The 22,369-nt window shown below is 52.5% G+C and overlaps 2 protein-coding genes across 3 annotated transcripts; one reads left to right on the top strand and one right to left on the bottom strand.

Moving 5' to 3' along the window:
• The first annotated feature begins 8,289 nt into the window (after positions 1–8,289).
• Positions 8,290–13,262, top strand: SHFL (shiftless antiviral inhibitor of ribosomal frameshifting). Its single transcript, XM_060007684.1, has 8 exons — positions 8,290–8,590; positions 9,059–9,182; positions 9,371–9,420; positions 10,797–10,835; positions 10,965–11,114; positions 11,595–11,698; positions 11,845–11,999; positions 12,532–13,262. The coding sequence occupies exons 1-8, from the start codon at positions 8,570–8,572 to the stop codon at positions 12,735–12,737; spliced, it is 849 nt and encodes a 282-aa protein (XP_059863667.1). The 5' UTR covers positions 8,290–8,569; the 3' UTR covers positions 12,738–13,262.
• Positions 13,026–21,673, bottom strand: ANGPTL6 (angiopoietin like 6). Of its 2 annotated transcripts, XM_060007682.1 has the most exons (7): positions 21,588–21,673; positions 19,577–19,682; positions 15,812–16,394; positions 14,816–14,993; positions 14,073–14,260; positions 13,723–13,993; positions 13,026–13,216 (listed from the first exon to the last, which is right to left on the bottom strand). In XM_060007682.1, the coding sequence occupies exons 3-7, from the start codon at positions 16,385–16,387 to the stop codon at positions 13,026–13,028; spliced, it is 1,404 nt and encodes a 467-aa protein (XP_059863665.1). In that variant the 5' UTR covers positions 16,388–16,394; positions 19,577–19,682; positions 21,588–21,673. The 2 variants fall into 2 exon arrangements, with proteins under 2 accessions (XP_059863665.1, XP_059863666.1); XM_060007683.1 differs by lacking the exon at positions 19,577–19,682 and having other exon boundaries at positions 21,588–21,629.
• Positions 21,674–22,369: the final 696 nt, after the last annotated feature.

Below are 22,369 nucleotides of genomic sequence, written 5' to 3' on the forward strand. Positions count from 1 at the left end.
GGGAGGATTTGATCCCAGGACTGTCTCACTCCAGATCTTGAGTGCTTGGTCATGCATCTTGCTTCTCTAGATATGGTAGGAGACAAAAATGAGACATGTCTTAAGAATAATAACCAGTGGTCCAGTGGTGGGGACTCCACACTTTCACTGCTGAGGGCCTGGGTTCAATCCCTGGTCGGGGAACTAGAATCCCACAAGCCATGCGGCACGGCCGAAAAAAGAATGATAATCATAGTTTCCTTCTTGCTCTCCACACACCCGCCACTGTCTCCATTGTCTTGCAGCCACTAACAATAAACTTTCACATGACTCTCTCTGCCATTACAATGTCAGCTCCTTGCAGGAAAGGAATTTGTGTCTGTTTTCCTTGCTCCCAGAGAAATGCCAGGCGCTCAGCATTTATTGAATAGACAAGAACCAGTGTCTTCTCACTGCCTGGGCACCTCTAATAGGTCTGGGGTGGACACTGGAAAGTTGCCTTTCAATAAGTCCCCAGTGAGGCCCTGACACTCTGGAGAGTTTGAGAACTCCTAGTTCAGTTCTTCCCCGCTTCCCCACCCAACCTCGGGGCCAATAGATTCTCATGCCACACGTACCACCTCCTTCTGGAATACTGTCCACATGCTCCGTCCTCCCCCAACCTGGACATCTATAGGGAGCGTTATGATTGCTTATTTTTTACTGGTGCCCCTGAGGCATCCTTGAAGGCAGAGCAGGTATATTCTGTGTCTCATTCTCTCACTTAATCCTACAATAGGCATGAGTGCTATGATCCCATTTTACAGATGAGCCAACAAAGGGCTTAAGTGGGGTCAGCCATGGGCAGAGAGGTATCTTGGGACTCTGGTCTTGAGATGGGCTGGGACCTGGGACCCTTTGCTGCAGTGCTTAAATCTGGACAAACCTTGAGCAACAAAATACAAAGAAACTATATGGGACGAAAAATAACTGCGTGCGTGAGCAGTTTGGGAAAGTTATGGACAAAAAGATAGAAAAGACTAAAAAGACTCAACTGCCACTTCTGAAGAGCCTGGACCAAAAACAGGACATTGGGAGCAAAAGCAGGGGACTGAGCATGCCCCCTGCACACAACACCGCCAGAGCGGTGGGCAAAACACCTAAGCCACCCCTTCAGCTCGACCCCTGGACACACCCTCACCCTCACCCTCACTGCATATAAGAACAAGCTTCCCCCCTTCAGGGAGCGAGCAAGCAAGGGGACCTGTTGCTTGTTCTTGCTGCCCTGGCTGCTGCAGCAGGGGCCCCAATAAAGTCTTGCCTGAATTTTTTGTCTGGCCTCTAGTCCATTTCTATTGATTGGGGAAGGCCAAGACCACTGGTCGGTATCAGTCTGAACCTGCATCTTGTAACAAGAGTCGAAACAAACATTTATTGAGCACCTATTACGTGAAGGCTCTGATCTAAGCACTTCACACACATGAATGCCTTTCTTCTCCCAGCAACTCTAGGAGATGAGGACTTTTCTTCCCTTTTCCTAAATGACAAAAGGAAGGCACCCAAAGGGTGCATATCTTCCTTGAGTACCTGGCAACAAAGTTTCTCTTTTGATTCTGAACTCTGTTTGGAAATCTGATGTTTTTAAGTTACTGTTTTTCTTCAAATATCACCATCGTGAAGTCAGATAGAAAAATAAGTAGCTCAAAGGAAAAAGATCTGGAAGAATATATTGGGTTAGCCAAAAAGTTCATTCGGGTTTTCCCGTAAGATGTTATGGAAAAACCTGAAGAAACTTTTTGGCCAATCCAATACATCAAATTTAATGAGACTTATCCTAGGAGCAAGGCAATGAGGAGTTACCATCCCTTCCTTTATTATTTTTCTTGTTGTTGTTGTTTTTAATCATACATGAAGATCTAGCAAACAGATTCCCCAAAAGGCAGGCATATGGGATAGAAAATGTGATGCCCCATCCAAATCCCCCCTCCCCCGCAAGGAACCAGAACTGTCCATGGTTTGCTTGCACACCCTGTGTCCTCTTTCCTGCAGTTTATGGTCACCTCTATGGCCACAGGCAAAACTATAACTTAAGGTTTTATTTTCCTATGTATATAAAGACTTCCTCTTTCTAAAACAAATATTTCTTAATGTTTAACTTTTTTTTTAAGAACAAGCACACTTAATTTTTGCAATCAGAACAAAAAAAAAAAGGCAGAGTGTCCTGTGTTTTTAGAGGGGGCTATCCACAAATTTGAAATTTCAAAATGTGAAATACAAAGAAATGAAGTCACCTGGCCACCCCAGCTCCCAGAGCTAAGGGTACCTCATGAACTTTCCCGATACTTTCCCTGTGAACTTTCCAGAACGTGGGATCAATAATTAACTGTGGAAAAATAATAATAATAATAATTAACTGTGGGTATTTCTGCTGCCAGGAGCAGACACGGGGCCACCAGGCCCAGGGCTGGAGCAGAGAACTGTTTTCCCACAGTTAATGCCTTAGGAAAAGCAACAGGACCAAGGTGGTGTGGTCGTAAAAATAGCTACATGCTCCGTGGAGGGTTATTATGTTTTGCATCCTCTAAATCCCATCAGAATATAATGCAAGCCACATGTGTAATTTTAAATCTTCTACTCGTCACATTAAAAAGGCAAAACAAAACCAGTGAAATTAATTATAATAATTTTATTTAGCCCAATATATCCAAAATGCCATTTCAACATGAAATCAGTACAAAAAGTCAATGATGTGTTATTTCACATAAATCTTCAAAATCCAGCGTGCATTTGACGCTGACGGCACATCTGATTAGGACCTGCCACGTTTCAAGAGCTCAAATGCCACATGTGACCAGTGGCTACCCTTTCAGACAGCCCAGTTCTAAATGGTTTATCTATATTAACTTACGGAACCTTCACAATAACTCTATTCCCATTTCAGAGATGGGAAAACTGAGGCCCAGAAAGACAAAGAAATTGCTCAGAGAGCTAGGAATGGACTCTAACCCAGACTGTCTGGTTCCAACGTGTGCCCTCTTGACCTCTATACTTCTCATCATCAATTCCAGCCGGAAGGAGCATTGCGGTTAGCTGGCCTGGGTTCAAGTCCTGACTGTGCCACCTATAAGCCAGGTGCCTGCATGATTTGCTTAATTGCTCTGAAATGCAGTTTCTTCATCTGAAAAAGGGACACTGGCACCTAGCCAGAAGGCTGAGGGATGACTTGATAGCCTAAAGCCTGGAGGACACCCCACAGAGAGCCTGGCGCCCAGCTGGCCCCTGGGTACACTCAGGCTCTTTTAGCCGCTGCGATTTCTCCACTCACCAAATTCATTTGAGCAGAGTCTCAAACAAGCTACCCAACTTTTGCACATAATGCATTCTTGGAAACATGTTTGAATGTGACTTCGCAAAACTTGAACAATAGATTTCTGTGCTGTAAAGGACATTCCATTTACTAAGGACTGCACAGATTATGAAATCCCAAATTACTTCTCACCTCTTAGGTGTCATTGTCAAAGATAGATATCCAGGGTTTCGTACATGTTATTTTAAAACGTAATTGGATTTGTCTTATTGTGTATTTTCTTGGTTCTCATTACAAAAGTTACGGACGCTTGTTGCAAAAAAAAAAAAAAAAAAACCCCAAAAATCTGATTGTTAGAGAAATATGCCATGTGGAAAGTAAAGGTGTTGTGGAGATCCACATGCAGAAATGCACACAAATGGTTTGTGTGTGTGCCCAGGGAGGGTCATCAGCGAGGCCCCAGCTGTCAAAGCATCAGAATACGGAAGTTGAAAGAGACAATTAAAATAGCACACAATCTTCTGAAATTTCATGGGCGCGTGCACACACACAGGAATAATGAACTACGAGGATGAAAAAATTTTTTCTGTTATTAATAATAAAAAACAAATACTGATCAACCATGCTAGAGAAAAGATAAATTATCTTTGTATTCTCTCTATAGAAAACATTACAAATCATTGTCATATGAAGAGTCAATTAAAGAGTACATAGCCATAGGACTTCCCTGGCGGCGCAGTGGTTAAGAATCCGCCTGCCAATGCAGGGGACATGGGTTCAAGCCCTGGTCTGGGAAGATCCCACATGCCGCGGAGCAACTAAGTCCGTGCGCCACTACTACTGAGCCTGCGCTCTAGAGCCCACGTGCCACAACTACTGAAGCCCACGCACCTAGAGCCCGTGCTCCTCAACAAGAGAAGCCACCGCAATGAGAAGCCTGCGCACCGCAACGAAGAGTAGCCCCCACTCACCGCAACTAAAGAAATCCCACGCGCAGCAACAAAGACCCAACGCAGCCAAAAATAAAAAATATAAATAAATAAATGTATAAAAAAGAAGAGTACATATCCATAAAATGTGGGGGAAAAGTTTGGAGAGGCATGTCTGATAGCTAATTAATAAAAATATTTTGTTATTAAAAAAAATAGCACACAATGCTTTAGTAAGTGTTGCCGAGTTGCCCTCTCCAAAGGTTCTACCAAGGGATGCCCTTTCCAACCAACGGTTTGGAGATTTCCCATTTCCCAACATCTCCAATTCTGGGCATCCCCAAATTTCTTCATTTGGCTAAACTGAGGGGGGACTTCCCTGGCGGTCCAGTGGTTAAGACTCTTCGCTTCCACTGTAGGTGGCATGGGTTCTATCCCTAGTCAGGGAACTAAGACCCTGCATGCCACGCAGCATGGTCTAATTAATTAATTAAACTGAGGGGGAAATTGACTAGGTTGCAAAAAGTACACACATGCTCCAATCAGGTCCACTTCCTCCACAATTAAACCTATGGTCACCCAGCATATGCCTCAAAAGGTTCAACTAAAGATCAAGATTTGCTGCTTTGGGCATGAGCTTCCCCTCCCTCCACTCTCCCCCCTGCTCACTAAGCCAGAGCCATGGTGGCCTATAGATTTCTGCAATAGACCCTGCCCCATCCCACCTCAGGGCCTTTGCACTTGCTGCTCTTTCTGCCCTGCACCTCTTCACCTAGTTAGTTCCTACTCATCCTTTGGAGGGCCCCCCTTGAGCAGGTTCTTGAACCTGTCTTCCCTTTTGTAATAATATTATCCCCCTTATAGGATTGCTATGAGGATCAAATGAGATACATAGTTCAAAACACTTGACACAGTGTTTCAGAAAGTGTTAAGATTTCAGTTCATTGGGACTTCTCTGGAGGTCCAGTGGTTAGGACTCAGAGCTTTCCTGCCGTGACCCACAGTTCAATCTCTGGTCAGGGAACTAAGATCCTGCAAGCCACGTGGAGCGGTCAAAAAAAAAAATTCAGTTCAAGAGGCACCTCCTCCATGAAGCCCTCCCTGACCACCCTACCCAGTTCAGGGTCCCATGTGTTGTCCTTTCTCATGGATCTCTCAATTTCTCTTTTTTGGTACATATCATAAATATAATTAAATAACTACTTGTGATATCATGTGCTTCATGTTTCTCTTTCCCATTAAGACCATGACTCCAGAAGGGCAGAAATGGTGCCAGACACCATGCCTGCCAGATGGGAGGCACCTGATGCATGTCTGTCAAATTAATGAATGGATGGATCAAATGGGCTCCATCTTTGACTCAATTATACTAAAGTGTCAGAGGCTACATTTCTTATCACTGTTATCAGCACATCCATTTTCTCCCTTTCCACACCTTTTTATAAAGACAAAGGATAAAATGCAGAAATGTTCACACCACTCACTACAACCAAGCTACATCTGGCCCGACAGACCAAGATGGCCACAAAGCTCAAACAACTGTTGGTGGGTAGGTAGCGCCCCCATGTGTTCCCTGGGAATCTGTTTTTCTGATCGTCTACAAATGCCAAAATTGAATACTCAGGTTGTATCTTTATTTGTCCTTCTGAATTGACTCTCACCCTTCTCCCCCTGCCCTGTGCCCTGACAGGCTAACTGCACGACTGGCTCCCTTACCTTCCTTGCCTGCTGGTGCAGCCAGTGAGAGGCTCCAGCAGGAGATGGGAGGGGAGGAGGGGAGAGAGGGCAGGGTCTTTATTCCCCTCTCCCTAAACATGGTCTGGATCTAGTGACTCAATTTTAACGCACAGGATGTGGCGGCAGAAGTGATGCTACGTGACTTTCAAGGTGAGGTCTTGGAAATATATAATTTCCACCTGGCTTTCCTTCTCTTGGGTTGCTTGCTCTGTGGAGGCCAGCTGCCAGGTTGGGAGTATCAAGCACAAACAGCCCAAGTAGGGAGGAATTGAGGCATCCCTCCAACAATCAGCACCCACCTGCCAGTCATGTGCGTGAGCCACCACGGAAGCAAGATCCTCCAGCCCCAGTCAAACTTTCAGATGGCTGCAGCCCCAGTCAACATCTTGACTACGACCTTATGGAAACCCTGAGCCAGAAAGCTCAGTAAAGCCATTGCTGGATTCCTGACCCACAAAAACCGTAGGAACTGATACGTGTTTATTGTTTTAAGCCATAACATTTGGGGATTATTTGTTATGCAGCAACAGAGAACTACAACACCTGGTAACAAGAGTCCCAGGCTCCCACCTCTACCTGGAACTCTCTTCTCCCACATCCTTCAGGTCTCCACTCAGATGTTACTTCCTGCAGGCTTCCCTAAACTCCCTTTACCCATCCCCCTGCCCCAGTTCATTTTTCATCCTGGCATGTATTCTCTCCTATCCTATTACATATTTGTTTCTTGTCTGTCTCCCCCACTAGAATGCTAGCTTTATGTGGGCAGGGATCTTTGTTTTCTTTGATGCTGCGTCCACAGTGGAACAGTGCCTGGCACAGAGTAAGCTCTCACTGTGGTGGCCATTAGGATGAGAATCTAGCAGACCTGAGTTGTGTGGGGGCTGGATCAGACTCCCACCTGTTTCCTGCCTGCTCTGTGCCCACCCTGACCAAGGGGTGGGACATAGCTGTGACCTCCCCCTCCACTGGGTAAGTAGTAATTGGCAACTATACTGGGAGAGCCCCTCCATGTCTCCCCACTTCCCTCAGGATAAAATCCCAGGTCCTCTGTGCTGCCTATACCACCCCCCCTTCCCTGCCCGAAATCCCACCACTCAGCACAAAGAACCATGAACTGTTTACATGCACCCCAGGGAGGGCTGCATAGACCCCACAAACAAAACTTTGGGGTTCAAGTAGAAAACATTAGAACATTTTTTTAATCTTTTTTGTTAAGTTTGCTAAGGAATATCATCATGTAATAAATACATTATTATAAAGTGATCTACAGAATCTCTCAGTATAACTGTATTTGTATATAATTTATAAACAAATATCCCTCTGGGGGTTGAGCTTCAACATTTTTACTGATAGAGGTGCATGTTCAAAAAGTTTTAGGAGTCATTTATCCTAATGCAATTTTGCCACCCCCAGAGGACATTTGGCAACGTCTGGAGACATTTTCAGCTGTCATGACTGGGGCAGGGGTGCCGCTGGCATCTAGTGGGTTGAGGCCAGGGATGCTGCTAAACATCCTACGATGCACACAGCAGGCCCCCACCACAGAGAACCATCCAGCCCCAAATGCCGATGTTGCTGAGGTTGAGAAGCCCTGGCCTAACGCGCTAGACTCTTGATTCTGGGGGTTTGCACGGCTAGCTGCTTCCTTCCCCCACTCCATTCTTCACCTGCTGAGCCGTCACACTTCCAGGACTCCTCCAAGAAGACATTTCTGATGCGGCAAGGCTGGGACAGAGCCCCTCCCCCGCTTGCTGGGTTAAAATTGTCCTGGCCCCCCGGGGTTCTCAACCTTACGTTTTACAGTGCAGATCCCCTGGAACCCCTAGACAGCCCGATTCTGCAGAACGGCTAGGGACCAGGAATCAGTATTTTTAGCAAGCACCTCCTCCTTCCCGCCAACTGCCTGCCCCTTCATATTTTGCACATAGTAGGTGGCCCAGGGACTAGCTGAATGTCTACAGCATGCCAGGAGCTACTAAGTGCTCTACCCGGGGACTCGAATCCTGGCACACGCACGCGCGCGGGCACACACACACACACACACACACACACTCCAGGATGTAGCCACTATCATCATCCCCATCTTACAGAGGAGTAAACTGAGGTTCAGAGAGGGGACGTGGCGAGGTAAGAGGCTCAAAGTGAGAAAGGGGTCCAGGTCCTAATTAGCGCCTGATTCCTGGGGGAGAGGAGGGGACGGGAGGGGAGGGGACAGAGCGATGGACTGGGGGAGCACGAGCTAGCGGGGACCGGGAGACACACCGCGGCCTTCAGATGCGGCCCCGCCCCCACGAGGGACGTGAAGACGCGGACCCCGCGCAGCGTGGGGACATGTGACCGACTGCAGAGGCCGCGCCGCCTCCCCCGCCCGAGGTCTGCGCGCTCCGCCGCAGGGTGCAGATCGGGGGCGCCCGCCTGGGTTTGGGGCGCAAGAGCAGAGGTGGAGCCAGGGCGGAGCCAGCGCGCCCCGTCCCCCCTCTTTCCAATCGAAAGCGAAACGGAGGGCTGGAAAGGAAGGGCGGAGCCGGCCTGGAGGCCCCGCCCCCTGCCCTGAGAGGCAGCTGGACAGACGGGCGCACCCAGGTAGGGGGACGCTGAGCGCCCAGTGCGGACCCTCGCGGAGACCTGCGCCGCCACCATGTCTCAGGAAGGTGTGGAGGTAGGAGAAGGCTACAACTGGGCCGGGGGCCCGCGAGAGATGCTGGGGAGGAGCCGGGGTACGCGGAGGGGGCTTCGCAGTTCCTGGGGACTCCATCCGAAACCCAGACCTTCCCCCAGGCTGGCACTCGTCTCCCTCAGAAAGGAGAGTGACCGCCACATGCCCCAGAGCGAAATGCGGCCTCCTCGAGGAAAAGCGGGGGCTGCTGGGTCAAGGGTCAGAGGCCAGGGGTTACCTGGCCGGCCTCCTCCCTTAGCGTGGGACGTTCGCCTTAGTCCGCTCCCTCCCCCAGTGCCCTGTGGGGACTTTGGCTTTTTCCAGGAAATGCAGTAGAGGGATTGGGGGGGTGGGGTGCGGAGGCTAAAACCAAGGGTCAAGTTCAGGCCGTGAAAAAAGGATGCCTAGGGATGGGGGAGGGGCAATCGCGCCTCTCCTTCCTCCATCTGAGCCCCTGTCTCCCCACCCCAGCTGGAGAAGAGCGTCCGGCGCCTCCGGGAGAAGTTTCATGGGAAGGTATCCTCCAAGAAGGCGGGGACTCTGATGAGGAAGTTTGGCAGCGACCATACCGGAGTGGGGCGCTCCATCGTGTACGGTGAGCAGGCGGGGGTCCTGCCTGCAGGGGGTTCCGCTGGGGAGCGGGGAGGGGGTGTGGTCTCTGCTGAGGGTAGGAAGAGGCGATGAGATCATCTCTTTGGGGGGTGGTCTGTATCGGGTTCGGGGCCCAGAAACTCCCACAAGATCTTTCAAAGGCCTTTCACTTACACTTACTCTCCCCACCAGGGGTAAAGCAGAAAGATGGACAGGAACTGAGTAATGACCTGGATGCCCAGGTAAACGGCGCCCTCCCCTCAAAGGATGTGGTAAGGGGAGGGAGAACAGAAGGGTCAGGCTCATCCATGGTGAGCCCCCTCTGTGCCTTGTCAGTCCACAACTCATGGTCTAGCCTCATTCACTTATGCACCTCTCAGTCGTGTATCTGGCCAGGGAGCCTGCAAACAGTAGATGCTCATCACATGCTGACTGTATTAAATGGAAGACAGAGACAAGAAACTAAGCAGTGAAACGAATCACGATTGTCATTATAGAGGAGCCAAAGAGATCAGGGAAAGCTTCCTGGAGGAGGTGGTACCAAGTTCTTCAAGACTAAGGAGGAGTGACCTCTGGGAAGGGGAGGGGTTGGAGAGGGTCTTCCTGGAAGAGGGGTGGCATGACAAAAGGAACATACAGACAGGCTGGGATGAGCAGGAGATCAGAGAGGAGAGAGGGGCAGGGGAACCCATGTGAATGAATGAATGAATGAATGAAAGGCTTTGCATGGCCACTTTGCCCCTTAGATGGCTTTGGTGGCTGGCGTACCGGTTGGCCTGCCTGAAAGACCCAGCACAGAGTTGTTAAAGAGTATAATAAAGTACGTATTATACCCTTAACATTTATATATTTACAGTTATACATATAATGAGTATGATAAAAATAGCCAAGAGTATCATTGATTGAGCACTTCCCCTGCGGCAGGACTCCAGGAATATTACCTGTTGACTTATTTCATTGCCACAGGTCCTGTGAGACAGGTCCTATTACTTATCACGTTCATTTTACAGATGAGAAAATTGAGACACAGGGTGATGACGTCACTCACCAGGTTCATGCTGAATGCAGGTGGCAGCTGGGATTTGAACCCAGGCCACCAAGAGTCAGAACCTGGGCTCTTAGATGTCCCTCATTAGGAGGAGTGGCTTGGCCACACCCCCACAGCTGGAAGTGATGAAGCCAGGGTTTCAACCTGCATCTATCTGAATCCAGAGCTCAAGCACTTAACCTAAAGCAGCATGGCCTCAAAGAGGTGACCTGTCACAATGCCAGCAAGTGTGTGGCATTCATTGGCAGGAAGGGAGCATGGGGTCCAGCCTGTTCCGCCATGCTCACTCAGGGTAATCTCAGGCAAGCCCTCTCCCGGCTCTGGGCCTCAGTATCCCCGTCTGAGCAATGGGGATGACAGGTGTGCCCACCTCCCAGGGTTGCTATAAGGACAACTGAGGTCACACATCCTGCCCTCAGGAAGCGTATGCCGCTCAATCAACCCCTCCTGAGTTAGGGACACTCTACTCTTCTATGGGGCCAGAACCCTGCCTCCCCGTGCAGAAGCCCCGCCCCCAGAAAAGAGGCGTGAACCGCATCTCCAGTTTCTGCCCCTGGTGTTTCCACCCAGGACCCCCCAGAGGACATGAAGCAGGACCGGGACATCCAGGTGAGTCCAGGATGTGGGACAGGGAGGTAAGCAGGGAGGACATCCATGGGGGTGTTCATAGGTGAGGAGGAGGGACATTGTAGGGGCAGGAAGGGGAGAAGAGGGCTGACCACCGTCTCCATTCTGCAGGCGGTGGCGACCTCGCTCCTGCCACTAACAGAAGCCAACCTACGCATGTTCCAACGTGCCCAGGAAGATCTCATCCCTGCCGTGGACCGGCAGTTCGCCTGCTCCTCCTGTGACCATGTCTGGTGGCGCCGCGTGCCCCAGCGGAAGGAGGTGATAACCCAACCTCTGACCTTGGTTCTGTCCCGGCTCCACTCCAAAGCCCCACTCTCAGTGTCCAAACCTCTGACCCAAGAACATCAGCCTCTGAGAGCCCAACCCCGGACCTGCAACCTCAGAGATCAACCCCAATCTCAGACCCTAACCCCAACCCACTGAGCTGGACTTTTCAACTTGACATTCAACTTGAGAAGCTCAACTCTTATCCCAGAGCCTGACCTCTGACTACACAGTTTGACAGCTACCACAGAAATCAAACCTGACCCCCAAACCACAACCCCAAATCTGGCTTCTGAACCCCCTGACCAGTGGTATGCTTCTGGTAAATGCCTAATAACCGGCTCTCGTGGGGCGGAGGCACCCCCAGATTTACAGTGTTTGCCAATTTCCATAGTGTAAATCTCGATCTGGCTAACATCAGGCTATCACTGCTCACCTCAGACAGCAAGCCTGCCCCTCTCTCCGCACCCCCAGGTGTCCAGATGCAGGAAATGCCGGAAGCGCTACGAGCCGGTGCCCAGTGATAAGATGTGGGGTGTGGCTGAGTTCCACTGCCCGAGATGTCGGCACAACTTCCGGTGAGGGCACAACTTCCGGTGAGGGCGCTGACCCCACCCCCACCTCCCATCCTCGGCCCTGCCCCACCCCAGCCCTGCCCCTCCCTGCCCTGGCCCCACCCTGGCCCAGCTGGCCCTTGGACCCTCACGGCCCTGCCCGCCCCCAGGGGCTGGGCACAGATGGGGTCCCGGTCCCCCTGCTACGGGTGCGGCTTCCCCGTGGATCTGACACGGATCCTCCCTCCACGCTGGGACCGGGACACAGATCGCCGCAGCACCCACACCCACTCCTGCTCGGCTGAGGACTGCTACAATCGGCGAGGTGAGGGCCTGGCGCGTCCCCATGGCCTACCCCCCCATTCCGGGCATACACCTCTGAGCCTTTAAGAACCAAGGTCTCTACCTGCTTCTTCCGCATACCTCCTAAGGCCTCCGTCCTGGAGACCTTTTCATCTCCCACTGCAATGGCCCCTCCTTCCACATCTTCCACGGGCCTCCAGCCTTCTTACCTCCAGGTCACTCAGGACCCCTGCCCCTCCTAACACCCACCTCCCATGGCGTCATCCACCTTCCATGTCTCCTCACATAAAGTTCTGTGGTTTCACTCTGGTGGCCCACACCCCAGTGTCCTGTGGACTCTGTCCCTGTGGTCTCTGTGTTCTTGGCTCCTGTTGTGTCCTCTGTAGTCTCAGGTGACGCCCATGTCCCTGGGTCTCCTGTGGCTTCAACACCTGTGACTTTCACCTCTGAATTTCCTGTAGCTCTGGCCCCAGAGCCTGTAGCCTCAGCCCCTCCCCTTCCCAGAGCTCCCCGTGGCCTCAAGCCCCACGACCTCAGAACCTCTCCCTCCCCAGAGCCCCACGTGCCTGGGACGTCCTGCGCACACCCCAAGAGTCGGAAGCAGAACCACCTGCCCAAAGTCCTGCACCCCAGCAACCTCCACATCAGCAGTGGCTCCACTGTGGCCACCTGCCTGAGCCAGGGGGGCCTCCTGGAAGACCTGGACAACCTCATTCTGGAGGACCTGAAGGAGGAGGACGAGGGCGGGCACGGGGAGTGACCCCTGCCAGGTGCAGATGCAAACCAGACACGGTCTGTGCATATTTTGTGTTGTTATAAAATACGAGCTCAAATGGAGATCTAAATGCCCTTGGGGAGCCGTCTGGGTCCAAGATGCTGGCAGGGGGATTCCTGGGTGCTGTTTTCAGGGTCCTGGGGAGCAGATCCACAACGAGAAGAGGTCTGTGGGACGCGGCCCACACTGAGTCACAAAGGAGGTGTGGCCAGGACAACTTGGGCTCCTGCGGACACACATCCCCTGTGACCTGGGGGACAGATGAACAGATGGTCACAGCCTCAGGGGCCTGATCAGCATGGCAACCTTCTTGAGAGAGTAAGCCCCACCACGAAACTCGGCCCAGTAAACGCCGTCCTGGTAACGGCTACGGTAGTGGCCACCACGATGCCACACACCATTGAGGTTGGAGTGGGCACAGGCATGGTACCACCAGCCTCCCCGCTGGTACAGGGCGCAGTTACCTGAGGGAAGAGAGAATCCATGTCTTCTCACCAGAATAAAAGCCTCTACCAGCACCTCATTAGTACAAGGCTTTTGCCAGGCATCCTCTGTCCCCATACCTTCTTCAGAGTAATAGCCTTAATTCCTTCCTTATCCCCTTACCAAAGTACAAGTCACATTTTCTCCACCCTTTCTGCAAACTAGGAGCTTTACCTCTCATTCCTTTATCAGGGAAAACAACCTTCTCTACTTCCTTTCTAGAATAAGAGTCCTAGCTCTCATACCTCCCCCTATTCCCCCCACCCCCCCACCACCTTTCACAAAGGCAGGAATCCTGACTCTTACTGCCTAATCAGAGAAGGAATCTGGACTCCGCACCCCCTCACCAGAATAAGAGTCCTGTCCTCCACTCTCCTGTTTATCCTGATCCTTACCAGAGGAAAGTCTTACCCCACCCCCTTTCATTTCCTCACTAACAGTCTCCTACTCCCTCCCCACCACCACCACCAGAAAGAGAGCTCTTTACCAGAATAGGAGTCTCGGTCCCTATCCACGGTGCTGAAAGGCTTGTCATTGTGCCAGGATAGAGAGTCTCCAGCATCTCCGTGGTAATGGCCAAGCCGTAGGCGGTAGTGGTCACTCTCAGGCTCCAGGGAAAAACCATCATAGTGGGCACGTGCCCCGCGGCCTCCCCAGTCCTCGAGGAGCACCAGTAGCTCATGGTCCCCATGGCTGGTCAGCTGATGCACAGGTTCAAGGCCCAGCCAGTATTCCCCATCAGGCTGCCCAAAGCCCACCTGGCAGGGCAGGAAAGTCAGGGAGTCAGCAGCAGGTCTCCTTCCCCTGCCCAGCCTTGCCCCACCCACCTGTGCCCACCTTGTAGTGCTGCCAGGTAGTGAAGAAGTTGACGGAGCCATCTTGCCGCCTCTGGATCACAGTCCAGCCTCCACCTTCCAGCTGTTGCTCACACCATGCTGACAACACATGCCGGCCCACTCGTAGCTCATACACTCCGCTCTGTCCATGGCCTGCCTGGCGGGCCTCTGCACAATCCCGCCATGGGCCTGCGGGCACAGGGATATGGGACAGGCACAACCTGGACCAGTCAACCCTTTACTGGAGTAAGAGTCCTGATTCTCACTGGTCCCCTTACCAGAACAGTCGAATTGCCTCTCCTATTCCCTCTCCAGAATAAGAGCCCCAATACCCCTTTTCTTACCTAAATAAGACTCTAAGTCATTCTTCTCTCACTAAAGCAAATGTGGAGCCTGGGATTCTTAAATTCTCCTTCTATGGTCTCCTCATCAGAATAGAGGTCTTGAACATGGCCCTCTGAATTCCCTCAAATTCTCACCAAAGTAGCAGTCCTGAATCCCCTGCCCTCTTGTCAAAGTAAGAGTACCTCTCTTATTTTCACACCATAGTAAGAATTTTGGTGTTTATCAAAGTAAGAGCCATATCTCCCTGTTCCATTATCAGGATAAAAGCAGCATTTCCTCCAGGCCCCCCAGCATGAGAGGAATCTGGCATTAAAGTCCTGACTCATATTTCCCTCTATTCATGCTGCACTGGGAATCTCCTGGCTCCTCACACCCTCAACAGCCCTGCCCTTGTCTTACCTGCTGGCTTGGTAGGGACAGCAGGGTGCCCTGAGGGCACAGGAGAGGCCAAGGGCCCCTGCTGTCTCAGGGCCTGGTCTCTCTGGGATTCTGGGGCTGAGTTCATCCTCCTGCTGGTGTCATTGGTGCCACCTACCAGACTGACTGGAACCACAGGCACCAGGGGCGGTGGCAGGACCTGGGGTAACCAAGAGAGTTAGATGTGATTGCACTAACCCTTAGCCCAGGACGCTCTGGGCTCGTAAATCTCCTAGCACCCAGATGGGAAGATCAAGCAGGGGCGTGTATTGATCTTCCCAAGCCTAACTCTAGTAGTCAAGAAGAGACAGAGCTGGGCTTAAACTCCTGCTCTGGTGTTAATAGCTTAACCGATCTGTGCCTCCAAACTTTTTTGTGAAGTAGGGATAATATGAGTACATCCAATATTACTAACTTACTGAATCCTCCCAACCACCCTGTAAGTTAGGTACTGTCACAAAGCAACAATTGCTTATTCAAAACCTAAGGTGAGACATAATCCAGAATTTAGAATAATATAGCAGGAGTTGGAAACAGTAATGCAGGGTCTACCTCTATATTACCTAACACCCCCAACGAGGTCTTTGGTCTTTATCACATATTAATAATATGCTTGATTATAGGATGCTATGAGTATTCATATTAGGTAGATAAGTAAAGACTTCAAGTAGCTACCAGTTGCGTTTTGACCCAAATGAGTTACTGGGGAAGAGGTAGGGGTCCGTTTTTGGAGCTTTTTGTATTTCGGAACTGAGAATCATGGGGTTGGGACTTCCCTGGCGGTCCAGTGGTTAAGATTCGGTGCTTCCACTGCAGGGGGCACGGGTTCGATCCCTGGTCGGGGAACGAAAATCCCGCATGCTCCGCAGCGCGGCCAAAAAAAAAAAAAAAAGGGCATGGGGTTTCAGGGGGCCCATCTACTGAAGATGCTCACAAGAAGTGGCTGCTATTTGGGGAGGGAGATAGTTTCAGAGTTACCTGCTGCTGCCCGCCCGCACTCCCCGGGCACAGGCGTTCCAGGCGGGAGATGAGGCCACTCTGCTGGCTGACCAGCTGTGCCAGCTCGCGGAACTTGACGTCCAGCTGGTGGAAGCGGGCGGCGGCGCGCTGCGCCTCGGCCGAGGCGTTCAGCACACGCTCCCCAAGCAGCGCCAGCGCGGCGGCAGGCTCCGCCCCCAGGCCTAGCCCCGCCCCCGGTCCCGCCTCGTGCTGCAGCTGCGCGCGCAGCTGGCCCAGGCGCGAGCTCAGGCCACGGCTCTCCTTGCGCAGCGCACGCACCTCGCCGGCTACAGCGCCGTCGGCCGTCGCCAGCCGCTGAAGTTCGCGCAGCAGCTCCTCGTGGCGGCCCACTCGCACGCGCAGTGCCGCCACGTCGCTGGCGTTCACGGCCTCTGGAGTTGGGCGCGGAGCCGCCGGCCCGCTCCAGCACACGGCGCCTGTGAACTTCTGCGGGGGCAGCACGAAGGTGTAGGTGCAGCGCGGGGCGGCTGCGCGCGCCCACCAAGCGTCCAGCAAGAGCAGCAGCTGCATCGTGAGCAGCCGGGGTGCCGACATGGCGGACCTGCAGGCAGAGGATGAACGGGAAGGAGGGGGCCCCGGAACGCAGGCTCGACCCCCGACTCTCAAGCTGGGCCATACCTATGTGGTCCCACGCGGGAATGCACAGGTGTACACCTGCGTAGATCAGGGTCCACACACGCCCGCCTCCATCCCTTTCCCTGTCCCGAGGCTGGAGATAACGCCAATAGAATCCAGCTCTGGCCTCCCCACTGAGTTCCAGGCTCCCTGCGGGTCAGTGTGTCTCGTCCATTCATTCAGCAAGCATTCTCTGAGTGCTAACTGTGTGCTGGCCTGAGTTCTACGCGCTGGGAATACAGTTGGGAACAAAACACAAAAATCCCTGCCCTGGTGAGCAAGGACCAAATAAACTTAGAATTAATTGAGTGTATTAGACAGCCCTAGGTACTAAAGATAAAAGGTACTTTTAGTAAAAGACAGAGGGGAATTCCCTGGGTGTCCAGTGGTTAAGACTCCCGGCTTCCATTGCAAGGGGCCGGGGTTCGATCCCTAGTCTGGGAACTAAGATCCCGCAACCTGCACGGCGCGGCCAAAGAAACAAACAACTACCAAAAAAAAAAAAAAAAAACAGTAAAAGACAGAGATATGGGGATATGTGCAGGGGCAATTTGAGAGGAGGGAAGACCTGGAAGAGGTGACAGTTTTGAACAAAGACCTGAAAGAGGTGAAGGAGGAAACCATGGGGGTATCTGGGAGAAAAGAGGTCCCTGGCAGGGGGAATAGAAAGTGCAAAGGCCCTGAGGTTGGACCATGCCTGATGTATTAAAGGAACCTGGAGGAAACTGGAGCAGAAGCCATGGGGAAACAGGTGGTGGGGGGGGGGGGGCGGGTGAGGGGAGATGAAGAGAAAGTCTCACTAACTCAGTCTAGTAGCGGACACCCTATTTCCCATGTTCTCAGACCAAAACTCCAGAGTCATTCATGTCTCTTCATGGCAGATGGAAACCATCAGCCAGGCCTATCAGCTCTTGTGTTTAGACCCTGACTTCCTCCACATTCCCCCCTATTCTCACTCCCTCCCATGATCCCAGCTCAAGACACCATCTGGATTTCCTTAGAGCAGCTGCCTGCCAGGTCTCCAGGCTTCCATCCTCAATCTCTGCTCTGTTTCTCCCACAGTGGCCAGAGGATACCTGTGAACACCCAAGACAGGTCACGTCCCTCCTCCTCTGCTCAGGACCTCTGTGGCTTCCTCCTCACTCTGAGGAAAAGCCCAAGTCCTCCCTGCAGCCCACAAGGCCCTGCATGCTCTGCCCAGGCCCCTCCCTGCCCTCCCCTCCTCCCATTCATCCTCCCACCCACCGCGCTCACTCTGCTTCAGGCACCCTGGCCTGGCTGTTCCTCAAACACACAAGGGACCCTCAAGCCTCAGAGCCTTTGCACTTGCTGTTTCCGCAGCCTGGAATATTCTTCCCTGAATTTATCACAGCTCCCTGTCTCTCCTTATTCAGGTCTCAGCTCAGCTGTCTCCTCCTCAGAAGCCCTCTTTGAGGGACTTCCCTGGTGGCACAGTGGTTAAGAATCCGCCTGCCAATGCAGCGGACACGGGTTCAATCTCTGGTCCGGGAAGATCCCACATGCCTCAGAGCAACGAAGCCCGTGTGCCACAGCTACTGAGCCTGTGCTCTAGAGCCCGTGAGCCACAACTACCGAGCCCGTGTGCCACAACTACTGAAGCCCATGCGCCTGGAGCCCGTGCTCTGCAACAAAAGAAACCACCGCAATGAGAAACCCGCGCACCGCAACCCCCGCTCGCCGCAACTAGATAAAGCCCATGTGCAGCAAAGACGACCCAACAGCCAAAAATAAAAAAAAAAGAAGCCCTCTTTGACTACCCCGTTTAGAGTCGCCCCTGCTTGGGCACGCCCTAGCACAGTCCGTCCATTTCATTTTAGCATTTATCACTCTGCAATTGCCTTGTTTGTTTGCCATTGTTTATGATCTGAATTCCTCCACCAAAACATAAGCTCCCAGAGGCTGAGCCTGGCTTTTGTTCACTGCTCTGTCCGCAGCGCCTAAAACAGTGCCAGGCATCACACACACCCCGCAACACCCACATGCCCCGGATCTGCCCACATGTCCCGCCCCCGCCAGGTGTTCCCTGGCTCCCACAGGTGAGCTGTATACTTGTGGCCACCAACCCGCGGCCCTGCAGGATCCACACGCGGGCCTCCATTGTCTTCATTCCTGGGGTTCACACACTTGCAGGCTGTCTGACGGGGAAACACATCCCTCCCATGTGCACATGCCAACATTAAGAAAATGTTCCACATGTCCACATGCTGGCCCTGTCCGCGCCACGATCCACCATATTCCAAACCCACACATCCTGGTGGCCACACAGGCGCATGTCCTGCAGGCTTCATTGTCACACACATTGCCTTGTTCACACACTCTACAAGCATTCCTTGAGCACCTGTTGTGTGTCAGGAGCTGTTCCAGGAGATGGGGACACAGCTGTGACCAACACAGACAAAACCCCTGCCCTTGTGGAGCAGGTTGGGAAAACAGATGGTGGGTAGGCCAGAGGTAAGTGCTTAGTAGAAAAACAGGGAAGGGGGTGGGAGACCTGGGCTGGGGGTGCATTTTAAATAGAGGAGTCAGACATTACTGAGAAGATGACACTTGAGTGAAGACCTGAAGGAAGAGAGAGAAAGGGAAGAGCATTCAGGCAGAGGGAACAGCAAGCGCAAAGGCCCTGAGGTTGAACCTTACTTGATATTCCCAAGAAATAGCAGGGAAGCCTGTAAGGCTGCAACAGAATTAGTGAGGCGGAGAGCAGGAGGAAGTGATGGGGGCAAAGTGTGCAGGGCCTTGTGAACCTTGAGGAGGATTTGGGGTTTTACTCTGAGTCATGTGGGAATCTTGGAGGGCTCTGTGCTGGAGAAAGGCATATTCACTACTGTACTCACACCCCAAGCACTAGCTACCAAGGGCAGAGCAGGGACCTCTCATTGCCGCCCCCCGCCCAAAGACATCAGGCCCTCCACAACAGGGATGGACCAAACCCGTTTGAACTAGTGTGTGTGTAACATCCGCTGCCTTCCAGGATCTCAGCCTGGAGCAAAGAGGAGGTCTGGGGAGTCCCCCAGCCAAGCCAAGACCCAGGTTTCCCAACAGACAGATTCAGCCTCCACCTGCCCTCCCACCCTCCTGCGCTCTCACCTCTCACGACCAAGACCCTGAGTTCAGCAAGGCCCGCAGCAGACACAAGAAGTCCGAGGAGGAGCTGAGGGTCCAGCAGGGCCTCTGAACTGGAGAAGGGGAGAGGCTGGTGGGAGAGCAGGAGGGAGGAGGCTTGGTAACTACCCAGAGCCTGGGACTAGAGTGGTGATGCTGAGCCCAGGAGCTCCAAACTGTAAATATTTAGCATTTCCCATGTGAGAACTGAGGCAGAATTGCCAGACCCTCCTGCCCAGGCCACCAGAGCCTGATAACACAGTTCAGCGCCCTGGACGTTCCCCCCACAGCACAGCACAGAGCGTGGGAGGCTGCAGGCCCAGGGAGGCTGCATGGATCCCAGCCTCAGACATAGACAGGCAGACACACACACACACACACACACACACACACACACACACACACCCACCCCACAGAGAACAACAGTAGCGAATATCAGCGGCACCTGCAGCCTGTCAGGCATGACTCTAAACTCTACATTTTGTATCTCATTTAATCCTAGCAACCAGAGCTGGTTTCTGTATGTAGCCACATTTTACAGCAGAGAACGGAGCCTCAGAGAGGGTGAGCAACTTGCCTGTGGTCACACAGCCAAAGAAAGGATCGGCAATGGTATTCGGCCCAGGTAACATGGCTCCAGAACTCACACACATATACCACAACAGTCACACACACACCTCTGTGTGTGCACATAACAGTAGAGCACAAAGACACACACGGATACCCAATGAGACATGGAAACCACTGCACAAAGCAGCAAAGATAGACAGATGGAATCTGTGTGTGTGTATGTGTATGTGTGTGTGTCCGTGGATTTTCCCGGCACAGACAATTACAACAACATAACTGGAGGGAATTCCCTGGGGGTCCAGTGGTTAGGACTCAGCGCTTTCACTGCTGGGGCCCAGGTTCGATCCCTAGTCTGGGAACTAAGATCCCACAAGCCGCGTGGTACAGTCAAAAAAAATAAATAAATAAAGACACAACTGGAAATAGCACAGATTTAGGAAGCAACTATGTGTTCAAAATGTGGTCACAGGACTTCCCTGGTGGTGCAGTGGTTAAGAATCCGCCTGCCAATGCGGGGGACATAGGTTCGAGCCCTGGTCCAGGAAGATCCCACATGCCACGGAGCAACTAAGCCCATGTGCCACAACAAGTGAACCTGTGCTCTAGAGCCCTCGAGCCACAGTTACTGATCCCACGTGCCACAACTACTGAAGCCCGCGCGCCTAGAGCCTGTGCTCCACAACAAGAGAAGCCATCACAATGAGAAGCCCGTTCACCGCAACAAAGTGTAGCTCCCACTCGCTGCAACTAGAGAAAGCCTGCGTGCAGCAACGAAGACCCAACGCAGCCAAAAATTAATTAATTAATTAATAATAATAATAATCTACCTGCCAATGCATGGGACTCGGGTTCGAGCCCTGGTCCAGGAAGATCCCACATGCCACGGAGCAACTAAGCCCGTGCGCCACAACTACTGAGCCTGCGCTCTAGAGCCCGCAAGCCACAGCTACTGAGCCCACGTGCCACAACTACTACAGCCCGTGCACCTAGAGCCCGTGCTCCGCAACAAAGAGAAGCCACCACCATGAGAAGCCCGCGAAACGCAACAAAGAGTAGCCCCCGCTCACCGCAACTAGAGAAAGCCCACACGCAGCAACGAAGACCCAACGCAGCCAAAAATAAATTAATTAATTAAAAAAACAACAAAAACTAAAAACAAAATGCGGTCACACACGCACACACCACGACTTAAAGGAAAATACCCCGTGGGCTGAGCGTGTCTGTAAATCTGCATCAGGCATGTACACACCCAGGTACACATGGTCACACACTGGCAAGCGCAGAGACACAAACCAGGCACACGGCAAGCCCCTGATACCCGCCCACAGCCCAGCGCAAGTTTCCATTTATCTCCCACACACACTCTCACATCCTCACGCGGGTCAGGTCCTGCAGGGCCGAAAACAGACAGAACAAAGTGACTCACGTAGAGCCCCCACCAGGCTAGGGTCTCCGACTTGTAAGAAGGCCTCCCCGACTAGCAGTCTCCTCCCATTTCCTACAGTCCTGAACTCGTAACCCGAGTGGCCTCCCGGGCTGAAGGAGGAAATGGTCGTCCCAGATCTGAGAGAGGCTGCCAGGCTGGGCTCCCGGCCTGGGCTGGCGCCCCCCCCCCCACCACGCTGGGCCCCCTCCAGCTTCCCCCACTGGCAGCAGAGAGAGAAGAAACCTCCTAAGTCAAGGAGAGGGGATGACAGGAGGGAGAGAGAGTCAGAGAGACAGAGAAGGAGAAACGTCTGGGAGATCGGGAGAGAGATGGGAGATGGGGATAGAGATGAGAAGAGAGAAATGGGGATAGGGACAGACAGAGAGAGGAGAAAGATGGAAACTTACAGATGATGAAGGAGACAATTTTTGGCAAGTTCAAAGCTGGGGAGAGGGAGACAGAGACAGATGGAACAGGGAGAGAGATGTTGGGGGATCTCTTCCCCCCACCCGAAGGTTCTGGGGAAGAAGCCAGAGGCCTGAGGCCAAGGCTGGGGCTTTGAGCGGAAACTGGGAGGGGGTGAATTATTCACGAAGCTACCGCCTTGCTCTGAATTTCCAGAAGGTGATGTGGAATTTCCATCCCTCAGCCCGTCCGCAGACAGGGCCCCCGCGGGGGACAGCTGGTCCTCAGGACCTGGGGCCTAAATGAGTAACTGCCAAGGTGCTATCCCCTTTTCGGGTCCCCAAGTGCCTGGCGCCAGTGTGCCAAGTACTGTGCAT

This window comes from Delphinus delphis, chromosome 3 (assembly GCF_949987515.2).
Source record: "Delphinus delphis chromosome 3, mDelDel1.2, whole genome shotgun sequence".
Taxonomy (NCBI): Eukaryota; Metazoa; Chordata; class Mammalia; order Artiodactyla; family Delphinidae; genus Delphinus; species Delphinus delphis.

Excerpts from the sequence above, each read along its gene's own strand:
- SHFL (XM_060007684.1), top strand. The coding sequence starts at position 8,570 with ATGTCTCAGGAAGGTGTGGAG. Across the intron at positions 9,183-9,370 it reads GGGGCGCTCCATCGTGTACG|GGGTAAAGCAGAAAGATGGA; the intron begins GTGAGCAGGCGG and ends TCTCCCCACCAG. Across the intron at positions 10,836-10,964 it reads AGCAGGACCGGGACATCCAG|GCGGTGGCGACCTCGCTCCT; the intron begins GTGAGTCCAGGA and ends TCCATTCTGCAG.
- ANGPTL6 (XM_060007682.1), bottom strand. The coding sequence starts at position 16,387 with ATGTCGGCACCCCGGCTGCTCACGATGCAGCTGCTGCTCTTGCTGGAC. Across the intron at positions 14,261-14,815 it reads TGTCCCTACCAAGCCAGCAG|GCCCATGGCGGGATTGTGCA; the intron begins GTAAGACAAGGG and ends CTGTGCCCGCAG. Across the intron at positions 13,994-14,072 it reads CTACCTGGCAGCACTACAAG|GTGGGCTTTGGGCAGCCTGA; the intron begins GTGGGCACAGGT and ends CTGCCCTGCCAG.